Source organism: Varroa jacobsoni, unplaced genomic scaffold (assembly GCF_002532875.2).
Source record: "Varroa jacobsoni isolate VJ856 unplaced genomic scaffold, vjacob_1.0 scaffold_18, whole genome shotgun sequence".
In the NCBI taxonomy this organism is placed as follows: Eukaryota; Metazoa; Arthropoda; class Arachnida; order Mesostigmata; family Varroidae; genus Varroa; species Varroa jacobsoni.
Window position 1 is genome coordinate 37662 of NW_019212920.1, and position 20184 is coordinate 57845.

At 39.8% G+C, this 20184-nt stretch overlaps 1 protein-coding gene and 1 long non-coding RNA gene across 3 annotated transcripts; one reads left to right on the forward strand and one right to left on the reverse strand.

Annotated features, from left to right (window-relative positions):
- Positions 1-523: 523 nt before the first annotated feature.
- On the forward strand, positions 524-14499 carry rl (Mitogen-activated protein kinase rl). 2 transcript variants are annotated; one of them, XM_086973546.1, is made up of 6 exons: positions 524-2739; positions 3007-4007; positions 9943-10138; positions 10981-11495; positions 11845-11916; positions 12264-14499. In XM_086973546.1, exons 2-6 carry the CDS (start codon positions 3910-3912, stop codon positions 12448-12450), a joined length of 1068 nt encoding a protein of 355 aa, XP_086829672.1. In that variant the 5' UTR covers positions 524-2739; positions 3007-3909; the 3' UTR covers positions 12451-14499. The 2 variants fall into 2 exon arrangements, with proteins under 2 accessions (XP_086829672.1, XP_022711289.1); XM_022855554.2 differs by having other exon boundaries at positions 524-4007.
- LOC147754013 (uncharacterized) lies at positions 12201-19522 on the reverse strand. Its single transcript, XR_015316027.1, has 2 exons — positions 13240-19522; positions 12201-12466 (listed from the first exon to the last, which is right to left on the reverse strand). It is a non-coding gene; the product is annotated as an uncharacterized LOC147754013 (long non-coding RNA).
- Positions 19523-20184: the final 662 nt, after the last annotated feature.

Genomic DNA, 20184 nt, shown 5'->3' on the forward strand with positions numbered 1-20184 from the left:
ACGAAGTGAACCCGACGACGACGACAACGACGACGACGATGACGACGACGACGACGACGAAGAAGAAGAAGAAGAAGAAGAAGAAGAAGAAGAAGAAGAAGAAGAAGAAGAAGAAGAGGAAACCAAACTAACTCTCTATGCTGCTGCTCCTGCGACGATTCAGCGGCCGTCGCTTTTATCATGCCGGCACCGCCTATGCTGAAACCTCTGCTGGTTCTGCTGTGATTCCCTCGCAACTACTGGCGCCTACAGCACATACAGTACGAGAGAGGGTTCGCCTATGGCAGTAATGGTAGATAATTTTTGCTGCTGCCGCTGCCGCCGCTCTACCTCTACGACGGCTGCTGCTGGTTGTTGTTGTTATTATTTTTGAGAAGAAGGAGTTCGTTGTTGGTTTCGAGGCGGTAGCATTAACAGCAGCAGGTTGTGCCGCTGTTGCTCGTTCACTGGCTGCTACCGTTTGAGCTGTAGCAGGTTGGTACCTCGGTCGTTCGGGTGGCTGGTCGTTAATCAGTCGGTTGTGGACATTTGTCGTTGCCCCATCGTCTGCTCCTCTCCCCCGTCGCCCCACCCCGTCTTGCCCCTCCCGAGCCGCCGTGCATGTGAGCTGCGCACAGCAGCACTTAGACGTTCACTACTCTAACAGCAATGCTACTACTAGTAGTAGTCCATACGACAGGGGGTGGTATCATGAGTCCGTGAGTGGCAGTGGTAATCTGCGTTCGGATCTGTGACTGCCGTCGTGATGCTGGCGGAGTTGACAAGGACTAATCAGACAACCCAGCCAACTAACTAAAGGAGCCATCCTTCGAGCTTGGCCGCTTGTCTGTCCTGTCACTAGTCCATTGTGTATCTGCCTCGTACTACTGACTTTTGCTGGTGGAACGCGTTGGAAACGTGCTTCGGTACTGGAGTGAGCGCTGGCGATCTGTGCCCCTTTAAAGGTGTGAGCATTGTTATGGTACGCAGCGATGCAGTAGGGTGGTGTGCTCCTCAGATTTGGCAGTAACACAACGAATTTCGGGTTGTTCGTTCGCCGTTAATCCTCCCCTGTTCTGTGGCCGATCGGTTCGTTATTGCGACGCGAAATTTTCTATGGAAACGAACACGGCAACGAGGAAGGTCCACTCTTGATCTTCTCGTATCGACGACGGATCGCTGCTGGCGTGGATGCAACTGTAACAGCAATTGTACATTGTTCATAGAATTCGACGCGACGATTTTAACACTCTTGCTAGAGTTCGGCATTTTCTGCCGTTATCGAAATCTATTGTGCGGATAGACAGATTCTTACTGTGATTCAAGTCATCGAGATAGGCGGTACTGTGACCTACTTTGGCTCACTAATGTACCGTCATCATATTGTTACAACGGTACTATTATTTCTTGCGTGTAGTTCGATATATTAATCGTCGCAGTAATCATATCAGTGTGACTTGCGTTCTTCGCCGCTTGAAGAAGTGCCTGCTCCATGTACATTTACGTGGTACGACCGCTAGAATTTCCGTCGTATCTGTTCATCGCCCAGCTTCTTTGTTTGTTTGTATGTCTCGTATAATGGGTCTGTTTCTACTCCGTGTTCCAAGTCGTCTATGTGACACTCTACGAAAGTCTGAGTCCAGAGTTTGCTGATGGCTGGTAACGAGTGTGGCCGAAGAGCTCTGCAAAAGACTCTACCAGAATGAAAGGAGCTGTGAGGAGAAAACTGCACAAATCCGACGAGCCTTGTGTGTATTAGCCCCTGGTACTCCGGGGGTGCTGAGTAAAACCGGTCACGCTAACAGCGAGCGTTCCTGCCTCATGCTTCGCATGCCAGTTCGATCGCCCTGTAAAGATTTAGACAAGGTTCAGCGTGAGCAGGTCAACGGAGAGAGTGAACCAAAGGTAAAACTAGACGGCTACTGACGTGCCAAGCGAGCGCTGTACGACTGAACAGACAATTGCGGCACCAGCGAGAGAGGTGAAACGGAGTCTGTGTGCGTACGAGAGAGAACGGGGAACAACTCACAGGTGATTGCCTAAGCCGGTGCAAACTACCGCTGGATTTCTCAGTTGCTAACTGCAACAAAGGCGTTTGCCTACCTCTAAACGAACAACAACTACATAGTAACCAGCGAGGCTCATGTAGGATTGCGTTGGCACGCCACGAATCGCGCTGCGGCTGTCACATTAACGTTAATGTGTACAGCCGCTTCCTTGGTCTATCGGTCTTTGCGTCGTCATCCAACGTCGTTAGTGCAGAGCGTCCTTCGTCTGTCTGGGAGTGCGTGTCACTCCTCTGTTCAGCAGTACAGTTGCCGTCATTGACGGCAGTTGAGAACAGAGTTCGATTCAACTTTAGGCTTCGATCTCGGCAGCTTTCTTTGCGTTACGACGGCTAGTCGCTGCTCATGTCGGATTAGAAGTGCAGAGTTGGCCTTTAATCGATGACGTGTTTCTGGCTGAGTGAGCACCTCAGACCACTAATACAGCTGTTGTAGCCACTGCAGTTAGAGGCGCGAACCTATCGTGTAGCCAGACGCAGTGTCGTCCTTTATCGAGCGTTTCAGGATTCGACGGCGGAGAGGCGAGCAAGCAGGTGAACGTGGAATAGAGGATAACAGAGTGGACGTATCTATAGAGCAGAATCGTAGAGGCGGAAAATACGGCAACGAAACCCAACCCGTAACGACTGCGGGCTGTGGGCGCGTGACGGCTGTGGTGGGTCACAGGGTCGCTACCATTGCTGTAGATATATAGGCAAGTAGAGACGACTGTCAACTTGCACTTGTAGCAACTAGCGACTTCTGCTGCAGCTGTTTTAACTGTTATAATTAGAGAAGCAGCAGGTGGCGGCAGTACTGGTGGATGTTGTCGTTTACCGAATGGTGCTATTGTTTGGCTAGCAAATTAAGCTTAAACAGTGGCTTGTGAGGTTTGTAGCTCTTACAGGTGCCCGTGCAGGACAAGGCTGTGGGTTGCATTTCCAGTTGGCGCCACTCCGTACTCTGCTTGTTTCTATTGCAGGAGCAGTCACTATTGAAGTATCGACGGCGCGGTTAGCCGTGCTCTGTTACCGTTGTATCGGTTTACGTCGCTTGATCCGTGATGGCTACGGTACTATGGTAGCACCACTACGACTAACCGGCGTTGGCGAGTCCATTGTGAGGTAGCGGGGGTGCACGGAACAAGAGGGAAAGAGATCGACAGACAAGCGAAGCAAAGCAACTATTGCTAAATGCATTATAACCGTGACCAACAAAACGTGAACAGGTATACATATATTCACGTAGAGAGAGAGGGCCACAAGTACCAATTCAACTGAGAAAGATAAGAGCTAGCGGCGAAAAAGTCGATGGCCTGCGGCACAACAAAACTGTGGAAAATATTGAGTTGAAGCAAATCGCTGAACTAGAACCAGAAGTGGCGTAATACTGGTTTGAATTCTATCGCCCCCAGTGCAACAAAGCCGGTTAAGAAATAATACGCCTATTACTGGTGCTTTTTTGGGGCTGCTTTGTTGGTGAACGGGTTGTGCGTGCGCACGTGCGTGATCACAGGAATAACAACCGTAAGCAACGTGAGTGGCCGGCTTGAGTCCCTCGATCTTTATGCCGGGAAGTTAGATAAAAGCACTTGTGGAATTATAGATTACAGGATAATAACTTCATGGAAACTTGTGAGCCTGGGGACGTGCGAAAAGTAAAAATCGACCGTACAGACGGAAGAGATCAGTGCTGAATTTGTGACGATTGCTTGAGTGACGACAAACGAAATTATCCCACCATTTAGAGCTCTCTGGCGATTGTTCTCTTGGACATTTTTCGTACCCATCAGGTCACACGATCGCTATTCCTATTCATTGTGGACTCTACGTTGCTATCCTACGATTATAAGTGCGTGCCGTCAACGTGAAGAACAACAGTAACAATGAGCGAAATCGAAGTGGTTCGGTGCCAGGCTTTCGAGGTCGGGCCCCGATACAGAGAGCTAATCTATATTGGTGAAGGCGCCTATGGCATGGTCGTGTAAGTATCCATCAAACATTCGCTTATCCCCCAACGTACCGTGGTAAATGTTAGCTTATGATTCATGAATTATATTTTAGACGAGTGCATACGCAAGCACACGTTACACAATTTAATATTGCTATATCATCCAATTCGGCATGAATCATGTATAACGTGAACGCTGCGAATTCTACTTTTAGAAATATCTTGCTATTTCAGTATCATTCGCATATGCGACTATAGTGTCTCGCATCATATAAACGATTGTCGAGTTAATTATGTTAGAAACTGGACTACTTTTGTCCTGTGAGGGTAGCAGAAGCTGTAAGATCAGCTAGCTATACAATTTAGGTGCATAAAAAGTCATGATAAGGAGCTATTGTAAGAAGAACAAAGCGGCTCTTCTGCATATTTCAGAATATCACCTAAATCCTTTCATCCATTTCTATTATGATCAAATATTTTTGGTAGAGTGCTGTTTTTTTATTTGTGTTGACGAACATGAGACATATAAGAAGGCTTCTACTTGGCACTACCGCATGCATGTCCGTATTAAGCACTATTCCATCATTGAGACTGGTGTATTGAAACCTAGCACAAATTACAGGTCGGTGTTGGCGAAGGCTCACGTATAATAAATTGGTTAATTTAGTTTTATTGGATTACAAGAAGAGGAAATGGATTTGCAAAGGAAACAGTTTCGCATAAAAACGCAAGTTGTAAATGACTTATTTACACAGTCGTCCGTTATAAGAATATGGCATCAAATATGAGGTATGAAGAAACGTTAAAGGAGCGATTTCTAAGCGCTCCAGGCTTCATATTTGAGTATGGAAAATTTTTTGTTGAGACTAACAAACGTCGTATTCTGCAGGTTACTGGACAGTATATAAAAGCTAAATATCTAGATATTTAGCTAATTCATAATATGATGTATCTAAAACTTTTTCACATCGTGAGGACTATTTATGTCTAGATGAATGTTTTTATTTTGCTGTGTACAATGATTGTATAAACTGCATAAAATGTCGGACTAAACCTGTACGGACCAGATGTAGTTCACTACTGCTATCGCCGGCTAAATATTAAAATAATAGATCATTGGTAGTATTGCTATATATAACGTTATGGCTATTCTCTTATCATGAAGTATCTATTAGGTTAAGAACGGCCGTCATCTCACCACAGCCAGTTAGAAAGTTATGGGCCTGACACCTCTATGATTTATTAACGCGTTCATGATCAACATTATTTTGTTTATGATGTAACACTATCTCTCAATATATTTGGCTGCCGCTAGACATTTCGATGGGAAAAATGTTAAGCAGTGAAGTTACGCCATGTGGCCCATCGGCAAGGATTTCTGCTTATAAATAATTATATATGTATATATATAAAGGAAGAAAGAAAGATACATATATTCACAGTGCTGCTTTTGCTAAATCGATTTACGTTTCTACATGTAGTTTCCGTAAGGGACGAGTAGCTAAATTAGAATTTTTTACGGTTAGACCCTTATTATAAGCACAGCGAATGTACTGACATATTCAGTTTTGAATTGCGTGCTTCTATCAACACTACACCCGTTATATTGAATAGCGACAGTACATGTTACGTTACTGGTGTCTAAAGGCTTGGTTCCGTCTCTAAAAATAAATCTGCTCGCAAACGTATTTTCATATCGTATCGTATGTCTTATATTCTGAGCATTTACCATCATTTAACTAATGCTATATTCTGTGCGTTGTTAAAATAATAGAATACGTGGCAATGTCGTTTACCCAATTTATTTGCTTTCTGATCTTTAACAAGCGATCTGGCTCAATAATAAAACCAATGGCGAACTGCTTCTGTTTTTATCAGGGTCCTAGATACACCTTGTTTTGATCACAATCTCCAACGGCCATTTGTTTGCTTCTCGGTCTGATTCCATAAACTTCCTCTTTGCGGGGAGCGCAGCGCGGTTGTTCTGTGGCTCCGCATGAAACGTTTCGTAAAACGTTGTCGACAGCGATAATTTTAAGGGTAAAGTTCTATGATTGTTGATTGCTAGATGGAAATGTAGGTGTTTGACCTAAGAGGGATTTGTCTAAATAACAATTTAAGGATCGCACTAGTTGCTTTTATGTTTGCCTTTATGTTTATGTATGTCAAATAGTATAGCCCGATGATGGACTTTATTGCCGTACTGTTAAGATACGCTAAGATTTGACACCTTCAAAGAGCTTCGCAGCGGACCACTGCATTGGGAGACGCACATAAACGTTGTTATTGAGACGTCAAAGTGATTTCCTTCCGAGTTCTGCTTTCAGATACATGCACATATTGTTCTTTGAACTTTACAGAAGCGTGCTCTACTCCAAATGTGTGATGAAGTCTAATTTTGTTAACACATAGTATATTTGCGCCTTCTTCGAAATGATGTGTACCACTTGCCTTGGGGTCGCAGGCCTCTAGACTACTACAATGCGATAGAGTTTCTTGAACATGCGTTAAAAAAAACTTTTATATTACGGTCCATTCCGAAACTTTTGTTCTTAAAAGGCGGTAATCTGCGCATAGAAACGAACATTTATCTGCCAGTAAAAGTAAATGTCTCATGTAGAACGCCTTTTGTTAAACTCGTACTTTCATAGAACATCTGTAAATAGCACTAAGTTGATACTCAAGGATGTTACTTCGACCATGCGCGAGTTTCTTTTGCGTGCAATACATGACCGGCTATGGTTTTTGTTGTCGCTACAAAAACAAAGCACCATTTTCTCCAAACTGTGATTTGTGTAATTGAAATGTGTTTGAAAAAACGTGATTGAAGGATTATGTGTAAAGTACGGAAATTGTGAAATTCATGGCCATATTTGCCAGCAAGAGCCACTTTTCTACATGTATTAGCTAAGTGGTTATGATGAAATGAAGAATTCTTTTGATGCATTTTTTTGTTAATCAGTAAATTCCGAATTGACTGCTGGTTGCGTAGGCAAGCTAGTATAAAAAATAAAATATAAGAAGGGTTAGTAAAAAAGTCTTACAGTAAGAACAGCGATATATATATTAGAAAGTTTTTTAGTAATAGAAATATATAATATATATATAATAGAATTTTAATATATATAATAATATAATAATAATATATATAATAGAATTTTATTGACTACGCTGTATAAGAAATACCTGCCAAGGCAATGTAGGACGAAGTCGCAGAAGGGGTGAAGTGAATATGCAATGACTTCCTCCAAAACTATATTTATACAAATTTTATAGATTTACAGCGCATGTAAATGCTCAATACAAAAGGTTAGAATCATCTTTTAAGTTCAAGGGTTGTATATAGAGGAATTATATTGTGCAACATTTTTTAATATATTATCTCTATGCGCACAGGTGTAATCTTTATGTTTTACTTTTGGGTCTGATATTCCTTTGGCTAGATAAAAAAAACCACAATCTAAACAACCACGCTCCGTTTATGATTAGTCGAAGTCCAACTTTATCTATAGTATTTTGAGTTTGGTTATCGATTCGAATTCACAGGATGGAATGAACGAAATACAGAGACGAATACAAGTATTTACATCAAACAGCTTTACCCCGAACTGTCCTTTACAGCTCGAGATTTCAACAGAAGAAATTTCGTAATGACATTTTAAACTCTGCTCAAAACTCATAGATTGTAAGATTGTTATTAACTAACTATACAAAATTTTTTTTCGAAACATACGTCCAAACAACTATGTTGTTTGCTGTGTTGTATCCTGTGCACTATATAATGTAGGACCTCTGCACTTTGATGTGACCTCGTTATGCCTTTATTATTGGAGTTGCCTCTACATCGACTTTTGCGGTATGAATCAATGAGAGCCCATAACATAGTATAGGCCGCGAATCGTTTTGTCTCTTAAAAAACCTGCTTCAATTTGACCGTAAATTTTAGTAGAAGCAAGGGCGAAGTGAGATCACATTCTTATGTTAAGCAGACTATTTACCTTTTAATAACAGCTATTTATCTTAATTTAATCAAGAATTTTGTCTTCGTTGCTTTCGCATTTGTTTCTGTTCGAGATAAATAGGTACACCATTTGACTGTTTACTGAATCGAACATACATTTATCCCCTGTTGTCGTTGCTACGAAAAAGAGCGTTCTTTCCAGAGCAAAACCACGAACCCATCATGACGGAGCCAAGGAGTTCGCCTTGGAATATGAGCGACGGTTAGCTATTGTTTGATGTTTTCACGCTAAACTAGCTGCTAATGAGCTCATTAGCTTTCTTGGCTATTTGAAATCGACGGTTTACCACATCACGATTTAATACATGGTTGTTAGAGAGTCTGAACAAGGCTAATATTCGCCAGAACAGGAAAGAGACGCCTGGAAATTTGCTTTAGACCACGCAATTACTTGAAAATGTGCAATGACTTATTTCTGTCAACTCTGGTCGTTCGATGTGAGCCCTGGTGGCTAAATTTCACGCAACGATGAATGTAATATTCAAACCATTTATTAAGACTTCGGATGCAAGTGTTGGTCATTAAAGTCAGGCAGAGGCTCTCTGGGTATAATAACCAAGAAACCTTATCGGAGGCTTTTTTTGATCGTATTTAGCCGACTTAGTTACCTAGATTTGAAGACATTGGCAATGCATACAGGATATAACTGAGACAGAGTTTCTAAAATCCTGCCATAACAGCGTTACTTCGCTCACTGTTTATTCAAAACTAGAGACCAGCATACTTAAATATGTACATGCAAGCGATAGGCCTCGAATTGGAAAAAAAACTCGTAAACACGCGACATGATTGTTGTCGTTATTTACTTTCCGTAACGTCAGGTTTATATTATACGATAGACCCACGTTATGCCATTAGCAGCTGTCGTCCTGAATCTTTACTAGTGTGAACAGGTCTTAACGTTACATGTGAAACGTTACGTTGTAACCCAATCTCGTTTAGTATACCTCCGTTTGCCATCCTTTGTTGACGTTCTCTATTCAACCCTTTCCTTAACCACTTCACGCTCGACAACAAGTTTCAGGCTTTTTTTGCTGTTAAGCTTGTAGGATAAGTTCCCTACCATTTCGTTGCTTGATCGGGCTTTTACGGTAACCCAGTTCATTAGGAGGACAATCTTTATACTGCCGATATATTTAAAATCATGTAAGTATTTGTGTCTTTACCATGATGTGAGATGTGTGGGCAGATTAAATGAACGCGCTGGTCAATATTCCTTAGCGTGAGTAGAATATACTAACACCCTTGCACGTAAATGGGACCACGTAAATTGTCTCATAATATGTGCAAGGAATTGTAACTCCAAAAACTAACTCGTATTTTTTCTACGTTTAAATAACATACATTTTTAAATCAAAATATTCGTTGTGCATTTTCATGAATCACGCTATCAGTCCAACCTGTCTTTAAGAAGAGCCTAACCTCCCTGGTAGTAGGCTTCACTGATATGTGACCATTAGCTTTAAATATACGCTAGATACATTGTTTGAGTAGCGTAAAGACTGGCGTGTCGCTGATCGTGATCGAATGCATATTCGAGACACCAAATGTGAGGAAGGAAAAATAAGTAGCCTAAAATGTTTTTTTGCGAAAACGCATGTTGATTTCTATCTAACGAACTAAACTGACTTTTTAACAGTATCGTCTTCGTGTTTTTTTAACTTTTTAAGTAATATTCAATCGAAAATTTCAACGTTACAAAGCTTTCTAACTTAAATTATTTTCAGGTACCTAGGTAGGAACAGATTGGAATAATAGCACACAGTGATTATTTACAGACGATTCAGATCAGCTAATTACGAGGAAGACACACGAATAGCCTCAAAAATGCATTGCTATAATGAAGAAGATTTGAATCATATTTTGCGCCAATGATATACCCAAATACCTTGCTAAATTCCTCACGGTGCAAATAATTTTGTCATTTATTATTATTATCTATTGCAGATCGGCGATGGATACAGTCACAAATGAAAAAGTGGCCATTAAGAAGATTTCCCCATTTGAACATCAAACGTACTGCCAACGTACGCTACGTGAAATCAAGATCTTAACGAGGTTTAAGCATGAAAACATCATCGACATTCGCGACATTATCCGAGCACCTTCCATAGATTCAATGAAGGATGTCTATATTGTGCAGGTAGAATTTGAAAATATTTTGTATAATTAAGATCATTACTATTGGCACCAATATTGTCATAAAGAGAGATAAATCAGTTATCATACATCCAGAAGAAATTCTAACAAAAATAGAATCTGTTTCATTCAATACTTTCTGAAAAACAATACTATTGTTTAGCATTTTTTATACTAATTTGTTTGATTCGAGTGTTTGATACAGCCAAACGGATAATGTATCTGGCGGGTTAGAGCCTGCTAGTCATATTAAAGGGATCACATGCGGGCTCCATAAACATTTCCGGAAACAAAGCTTTTTTTTATTTAAGCTACTTTTGAAAGGTCACTGCATTACAATTAAAAAAAACACACTCTATATAAAGCTCTTATTCTATTTCGATAAAGGAATATAAATTGAAGATTTATTAGGCGTCGTATATCAGGCATGCATATATATTACGGGCTATAGGTACATGTTAGAAGGGATTTTTACATTATATTTAGTTAGAATTATTCAACACAGCTAGTGGACCGAATACTATACGTTGTTATCGATCAATTCGGTATTTTTCAGTATTGAAATAGTGAAACCTTACTAAACGCGTCATTATTTATCCAAGCTTCTTTTATTCTTTCTTATACTAGAGCATCTAAGTTTTGTTAAAATGGCAAATGTGAAATTGATGTTTAGATGTTTATACTTCATCCACATAGTCAATCCAGTTTTCAAAATATACGTTCCATGGCTACTGACTTTTAACTAACGAGCTGATTTCTACTGTACTTTGTTGTGTGGCTATATCTATTCGCTTGACGCTGCTGTTATTGTCGTTGCTGCCGCCGCTTCGGCCAATGCGACTTTAGTGTCTGATGGAAACGGACCTGTACAAGTTGCTCAAGACGCAGAAACTTAGCAACGATCATGTCTGCTATTTCCTTTATCAGATCCTCCGGGGTCTGAAGTACATCCATTCAGCTAACGTGCTGCACCGCGATTTGAAGCCTAGCAACCTGTTGCTCAATACCACGTGTGACCTCAAGATCTGCGACTTCGGTTTGGCGCGTGTCGCGGACCCGGACCATGATCATACTGGCTTCCTCACGGAATATGTCGCTACGCGCTGGTATCGAGCACCAGAGATCATGCTAAACTCAAAGGGGTACACCAAGTCAATCGACATCTGGAGCGTTGGCTGCATCCTAGCAGAGATGCTCTCGAATCGCCCCATCTTTCCGGGCAAACATTACCTGGACCAGCTAAACCATATTCTCGGAATCCTCGGCTCACCGTGCCAGGAAGACCTAAACTGTATAATCAATGAGAAAGCTCGCTCCTATTTGCAAAGTCTGCCAGCGAAACCTAAGGTACCCTGGAACAGGTAAGCCTGCCTAAAATGTGTCCACTGTCCGCTATGTCGACACCTGTTAAAAAAACACTCTCAATAGTAGTAGTAGTAGCAGTAATTTTCAAAAGACTTGTAAATAAATATCTTGAAGGACATTTGAGGCCTCACAAAAACTAATTAAACTATAATTCTAAAAAAGGCTTCCTGTAACTGGAATATGCATGTGCAAGGTGGAAGAGAAATAGAACCACTGTAGTATGTTGTGTAGAAAAATTAGATAAATAAAAAAGTAAAAAGAAATAGATAATTAACATATAGATCCGTACGACGCGATCCCGCAGCAACACAATAATTAATTGCACATGACGGCTTTGTTTGATAGACTATATCCCGAGGCGGACCCGAGAGCCTTAGACCTGCTAGACAGAATGCTGACATTCAACCCTTTGAGGAGGTAAGAAAACTTAGTTGACAAGCGAAGAGGTCCTGTCTGGTGAGAAATTAGACCTATACAACAGCAGTTCTTCGCTGGCCATTAGGCTTTGCATATCTAGCTTAACATCTACGTTGCGTGTCACTCAGCATTGGGATGGCATGTAGAGTTATTTTACTTCATATAGAATCATGAAATAATACTATTATAAGCCCTGCTAGCGTAATAAGATATTTTGAGATTAGAAGCAATCATCAAGTCAGTTTTGAGTGATCAATATACGCTAAATGTTATCCATTATAAAATTGTTTTAGTGGAGAAGCTTTTATTAACAATTTTCCATCAATTACTTCCCGTAATATTTGCAGAGTAACGGTGGAGGACGCATTGGCGCATCCGTACCTGGAGCAATACTATGATCCCGCCGATGAACCCGTAGCGGAAGAGCCCTTCAGGATGGAGATGGAACTAGATGATCTTCCCAAAGAACGACTCAAGCAGCTTGTGTTTCAGGAAACGAACACGTTTAGATCACGGCAACGTACACCACAATAATGCAGTATCCGAGAGTCTGCACATATGATAAAGATGATATATATATATGTGTGTTTTAGTTTAACAGATACAAAAAGAACAAGACATAAAGAACGCAATGGGAAGATAGATATACGAAAAAAACACCTGAAGAACATCAATCAACACGAAACGTTTAATGTAGCTTGATTTTGCTGGTTTACTGGCAGACGCCTGTCATAACTGCAGAAACAATACGCATTTGTCGTATCGTTTAAAAAACTTAACTCAACCCGATCGCACACTTCGTTGTTGCATCGAGCTCCGCCACATCACTGGCTGTACACGACGTTGACATATATGTATACATATGATGATATATGCATCTGTGCGAGTATGTGTAAAAACGACGCATTGCATTGGAAAGACACGCAAATAATAAATGGCCATTACGTGCCGCCAAGATCGTAAGACCGTCTAGACTTTGAAGTGTATTCATGAATGTACGCTGGGAACATGGAAGGCTGGCTCTAACGAGATATACTAACCTAATCTGAGGAAATGGTTAGAGGCAAAAGCCACGAATGGGGATAGGTGAGTGAGAGCTTGCATACTACTGAGGTGCTCGACAATACCGGCGGCAGCCTACGCTAAAGTTGTTACGCGCGAAGTCAGAGGTGTACCTACGCGCGTATCCATCTATGTTACGTGAGTAGGAAATGATGGCAGCCGGGAGTATTACTATATTAAGCTGTTGCTTACTACAGATATGTATGCGGGTTCCATGTTATTATTATTCATTATTGTCAATACTATATTTGTATACGTTACCGTCGCAACTGCCACCAGCGTGACCCCCGTGTGGCCTGCCATCCAGCGGCTTGCAATCGATAGCAGCAAACAAAAAACAAAACGTCACGTTTTCGCTAACATTCTTTCTCACGTATTTGTCGCAGTATCAAAATGTTATCCCTCAACACGAGCCAGCGAAATTAGTGTATACGTTTTTGAGCGCAGTGATCTTATCCGCTGATAATGATGTAGTAATGATATGGACGTGCAACGTTGAATAATGGATGGGTACGGGATGACAACGTACTGGCCTCTCAGCCAGTTAAGCAGTTTAAAGGACAAAAGAATTCCGATTATGAACTACCACACTAATAATAGCAGTTAAGTAAAGGGTGAACGAAAATGACCACGCTCGCTGTACGGTGCAGACGGTCCTTAATAGTCGTTTTTCCTGTTTGACTCGAATTTTGTTGGTGTCACAGTTCCATACACAGACAAAGTGAATGTGTCGTATTGTAAAGTTCGTGCCAGACGACGGCGCTTCGTCGTTCGTCAGCACTAAAAGCGCTCCGTTATTCAGCTCCATTATAGCAGCCAATTCGAAGCGACATGTATGTAGAGAGAGGGTGGGATACACAGAACAAGTGTCTAATGAAGTGTGTTTTAGTGCTATTCTGTTCTCTTTCTATTGGGCATATGCAGGGGCTACGCGAAATAGAGCGCATGGAAACAGTGCGGCTCGAGGTAAAAAGTTTATCTGTGAAAGGCGATGTATTCTCACAAAGACAAAAATCACATGCGACGCCGCTGAAGAAAACCAAGGTGGAACCTTTTGTCTATTAGGATGATGATGATGATGATTATAACTATTGTCAAAATACTAATTATGTTAGCAGTTCGTGCACAGTGTGCAGATCACTAACAACTTAAAAATCAAATCGACTCTTTGGATAACTATGGTAAATATAATAATTACTATATTGATATCATGAACAGTAATAACATAAATGTAATGGTGATAAGAATATCATTCTTCTTAATTTTGTGAGATGGTATCATCGATTGGTAACAATTGGCACTATGACACTCAGCATATAAATTCAATCGCCACTAACAGGTAGACCATAAAAGTTAGCGGTAAAATAAATGAAACCACTCCGCCGTGAATCAGAAAACCTGGTGCCCATACAAGTGGTGTGAATAAAAATGCAAAAAAAATAATTATACTAATTCATGAAATATAAGTGGTGGCAAAAAACAATAATGAAAATAATAATAATGTTCGTAAAAGAAATTCAATCGACATATTTTCCTATTAGTTTAGAACGACATCATTATCTATAGGATTAAATCAATTTTTTTTATGTTATATTGGGAATTGTATCGGATATTAAATGCGCTGTAGAGGTACCTTTGGTGTTACACTGCTAGTGGCACGGTTGCTGCGGGTTGTCAAAGGGGGTTCTATACAACAATTGATCTTTTTTTTTTTATAAGCTCGAAACGCGAATGATTTTTTATTTTTCTTGCTTCTTGATAGACCGCGCAAAATAATAATAGATCATGTAAGTCTGGTTGTAGCATTAGTTATGTTTTTAGTTGTTCTGTTGTTGAATATCAACGCTTTTGAAGCCGGCAAGTAGTAACGCGCTGATCGATCGGCAACGGTATTCAATCACCCAGGGTAAGGAAAAATAAGAGTTTATGAAATGCATTAAAAGAATATAATGACACTACTAGTAATAATGACAACATGATACGAATAAAAATGGTGATGACGTTATATTATTGAATATAATAGTACATAAGTATATAAAGCAGTTTCCTACTAAAGTTATTATTTATCATTGTATTAATCGTAAAACAAGTGATAGCAAAAACCGCTGGAGCTGGCTGTGGCCTTTTCTAAAAAACCTATCGTGGTCATACGCTTCGTACAATATAATATGCCTACATATAAAAATACACACGACACTCAAATAGAAAAGATAGTTACGCGAAACAATTATAATAATTATTATTATTGTTATAACAATAATAATCATTATCATGTACCCAAAAAACGAACTTCACTCAATGTTATGAAGGACAGTATAGACCAGTATAATGATACATCATGTTATCTGCGATAATACAATTAAAAAATTGAATACTATGTCTTATCGTATACGAGACGTTTAAGAAGAAGTCGCGTAACGCACGTATCCCGATGGCAAACTAACTGAAAAAGAACTACTTGGCTAATATTTATTACGACAGTTCCTAATATTATAGGAGTATAAGCATTATCAATAGTGTCGAATGCTATAATTGCGATGGTCGCCTAAGGATTAGAAGGCAGGCGTCCAAAGGCGCGTACTAAGGGGAAGGATGGCTCGCTTCAAAGGCGTCGTAAATATTTATGGGGGTGCGATCATTAACATTACAGACAGAATAGTATAGCTGACGATGCCGTGTACTTGAAATGCTCAAAAACATTCGGGAGCATGGGCAAAGTTAATTAACTGACTGAAAGGAACGAAAGTACGAGAAGGTAAGAACTACGATATATTCATTCATCAGCAGATTGTCGACAACATGTCACATCGTGATGATACAGATGCATGCACATACAGAAAATTGTTACACACACAAATACAAGCATGCCGTCTGGATGAAAATCGCCACTGTCAGCAAGCACAATAACACTAGACAGAGGTACTTTAAGTATTGCCAAGGATTTAAACAACGTTACACATACTTAGTTAAAACGTCTCTTGGGACAATGGTGGATCTAGCGGTTAGTTTAAGGATAAACAATCACTCATACAAATACACATATACGCAGACACATGGTTGTAACTCTATGGACATAGTTGCTACAAATAAAACATGCTTGTTCTCGACTTCCATTTTTTCTATTCCTACTTGGCATTTCCGTAATTCGTTTTTTTTTTTAAAAAAACGAATTACCGAAATGTTTTTTAAGAACAGATAGAAATCGGGCTTGCCTTTTTACATATCTTGGTAGACAACTGATTGGTGTCGTACACTGTCAGAAATTGCTGCTACTTCAAGTTCACTTGGGATGTATCCGTACGTAGTTATGCGTAATGCTAACTAGCACCTTCTCTGCTTCAGCGATAAGATTATGCATCTATATACGTCCAATACAATAATTGTCCTTAATCGTCTATGTATGTCCTTATTATACAATGGACATGCAAGCAGACGAGTTTAAAACTTCGAGGCTTTGTCGATACATTTTTTACTTATAAATAAACGTTACTATTATTATTATTTACGATTGTTATAAGTCCGTTGTTTAATCACCAACTGCTGGAACACTCAAATAAACTGGTCTATCACCTGCTTAGTAAAGAACACAATTTCTGGTTGACTTTGTAGCATTTTCTACCCGATTCCCTACAACCACTTTTCCAGACATTTATAATTATACTGATCACAGTGATTTTAGTTAATCCTTAATTTCTATTAGAGCCCTTATTATCATAATATAAAGCTACAGACAAACCGTTAACATTGCAAACGATTCTACATGCTTTTAATATCGACTTTCTGCAATAGTCTCTTATCTAACTATCGCTATATTGTTGATAGCTGATCTTCTACACGCAATTAGAAATTCAATAAATGATACAGGTACATTTTGTTTGTGGGTTTACTAAATTGGTGATAATGGATATTTAAACTGAACACTATCGTGTTTCATTTTGCCGAATACCCGAGTTGTATGCACACCTGTTACTACAGCTCGTGTATGCCTTGAGACACATATATTTCATTTGATAAACACTGCTCAATATAAAATAATCGTTGGACAGGCAAGCGTTTGTTTCCTTTTAGTTCCTTTTGAGCAAATTCGCTCAATCCACTCACGATCTAATGATATCGATATCAGCCTACAGCAATAGTGAAGAGAATAACGGTAAACTATTAGGTCTTCAAAACAAAAACGCGGAGGATTGCTTGCATGTGAATTACAATTATAGATATTAGTCACATTGTACTTCTGTCCTCGTGTACTATCCCCTAAAGCTCTAGACTAATCGTAGCCACTAACAATTATACGCAAAAACAACAGACATCATTGAAATCCATTACGTTAGAACCTCAAACGGTAAAAGTGATCTCTAGCGGATAGATCGAGAGAAAGCTGCTGAAGGAAATATTGTCAGCGGAAGACTAGTGTTATTGAGGAGAAATTCAGCTGTTTGAAACGTCTGCGTGGAAAATTGCTGTGAACTTACCAATCATACGTAATTATCTGCTTGCAAACGGTTATGAAACAGCTAAAATACCGACAAAGAACGGGTGAAGGGAAGCCTAGGCAGGAAATGAATGCAGTGAAATATTTGCAAAAAAACACATGCGAATAACACATAATTGATATTACATAATGTAAAGACTGTTCCGCGATAAACAGTAAACGAAGACAAATTATGTAATGCTTACGAATAGTAGTTATGCATACCAGGACTGTACGGGCGATATTAGTACGTCAATGGGACGTCGAATACATGTCTATAACAGACAAAAAAAAAACCACATAGACAAACAGAACACGGAGGCCATGTTGCTGCTACAGGAGCGAAGGTAACAAGGTCTGGATGAACAGCGCCCTCTTCTATCTTGTTGAAGTCTTAGTCGCCTCCTCGTAATCGACTAAACCGTGCAACAGATGAACTTACCCAATGAAAAAAACATGCCGTTTAAACGTGTCCCTAGGTTATCTATCACCTCATCCTGGGTTTCGAACGACGTTTGTTTTCTCTTCATGTCCAATTTATTTTCTAAAAATGTACTGCGCCCTCAGACATAGCTGATGCACACTTTTTATGCCTCACTACTCGACTGCTGTTTGAACAAACGTAGTACAAAAATATTTTTCCCTAAAAATGGTAGTTTTTAAAGAGGGATTAGAGACTGAATTGTTTTAATGGCAATGTTTAAGTTGCACCATCTATATCACACAAGGAAGTTTGTTGCAAAGGTCTAGACGAATGGATTTTTAGCACAACCCTCAAGTTTTAGCCGAGACCCGATCCAGTAATTTTTTACGCTCTTTTAGTTTTTGTACGGCATCTCAAGTCACTGTACTTGGATCAAAGTATTGGTCTCAAATAGTGTCTGTTTCCACTATCATTGATCAACATAGCTGTATATTTACAATAATTATGCGGAGAAACATATAGAAACTATGATCTATGAATCTAAATATCAATCCATTTCCTCAGTGCTGTGATAGTTGAGCTTGCCCGTCATAATCAATGCAAACCCAGAAAATATCTACCAGACCTCAAAAAAATTTGCATGGGTATTTCTTTTCTATGTGCACATAGGTTGTATTTTTCGTATCTATGTTCGCCGTTTCAACTATAATGCTTGCCATGTTTATGGCACAGTGACCTTCCATCAAGCTGTTGAATAGGCGTATCAGCCGTGAGTTTCCATTTGAACGACCACTAAACTAGCCAACTTCGTTGGCTAAACAGTTTTTAGGCGAAGCTCGTCCTTGCTCTTACATCTAATCCCGAGTAAAAAACACCAAAAAAGAAAGCCATTATGAAGAGCGTAATGAATCAGAGATGGCAACTTACGCTAATAAGAATAATCGAATAAGTTCTGAATCTTGATATTCTAACGCATTCACTGAGCATTTACTTCATTAATTGCTTGGAGCCAAAGAGCAATTTTTCTAGTTCAATAGTGAGTAGCCCGGCCAGTCCTATTCTAGTCGGCCTTACTTCACATGAACACATTGTTTTAACTGTGATGAATCTCTTCAACGAGTTTTGACTTAACGAGTAACCCGTTCTGAGACCAAATCGTCTTCTAAGGCCAAACTCAAGCCACCGAGAACGGCTAGTCCAAACCAACACAGAGTATGACGAATCGTTATTAGTAGAGCACCCACCATTTTGCGCGCTATCTAATCTTTCATTATTTCTAGGTGGGTTGAAGAATGTACAGCCAACTTGTGAGACTGATTTGTGTGACATTGTGCTGACGTGCCTGCAAAAGCAATAGCGAAACTGCTTGCACAGAGTGACGGGCACAGCTGTTTTATTAGCTCGAGCAAGGCCCATAAGCCCAACGTGTACACATAGAGATGGAGAAAGCAGCACTAAGAAATGGCTGAACAGCCATTTACGCTTTTATAAGGGATGATGTAATGACGACAATAATTATACCATTGAAGATAGCAACAATAGCTCATTGTGAAGAAATATTAAGCTAAAGCAGAAATAAAAATAAATAAATGATAGAATCTTCGGCTCATGTGTATGTCTTCGTTGAGAAAAAATAAACTGCGTCATATTAGCAACGCGTATTTTCACTTTACACGGACCTAGAATAACAAGTTATAGCTAGCCTTAAAAGGTACTAGTGACGGAATGATTGTAGGGAACGAGAAGAGCACTAGGCTTGCCATGTTAGGTGTCACAGCTTTTTTGCCGCTGTTAGCTTGCTTAAATTAATATTCGATTATCTGCACGTGCACAGCATGGCACGCTGAACAAAAGTATTGTAGGTAACCTCCATTCTGCTACCTAATACTAACTAAAATTACTTGAGACTAAATAGACATATACTTTAAAAATTATTGGACATAACTTGTGGTTCATGTACGATGGGGCCTTAGCATTTCTTTAAATGGCTTACTCTCAACATTTAACAAACACCACACGTCAATGGCCACATGTCTGGAGTTTGAGTTTCGGAGTTAACAGTTTTAATTCATACTTTGGATAGTTGTCCTGCTGCTGAAATTTCGTACGTGGAATTTTTCACTTTTCCTTTTAGAAATACTCATTTTAATAACTCTAAATTAATCTAAATTGATTGCAAAGCAAGCCAACCAGGTTAGATTTCGTCGGTTTCATAACGTTGGTAAGCCCGTATAGAAAATGAATTTATTACGGTGACACACTACTTACTGCCGCAGTTTAATTGGCCATATACAAACACAATTCAGAGATG

Excerpts from the sequence above, each read along its gene's own strand:
- rl (XM_022855554.2), top strand. The coding sequence starts at position 3,910 with ATGAGCGAAATCGAAGTGGTTCGGTGCCAGGCTTTCGAGGTCGGGCCC. Across the intron at positions 4,008-9,942 it reads GGCGCCTATGGCATGGTCGT|ATCGGCGATGGATACAGTCA; the intron begins GTAAGTATCCAT and ends TATCTATTGCAG. Across the intron at positions 11,917-12,263 it reads ACATTCAACCCTTTGAGGAG|AGTAACGGTGGAGGACGCAT; the intron begins GTAAGAAAACTT and ends TAATATTTGCAG.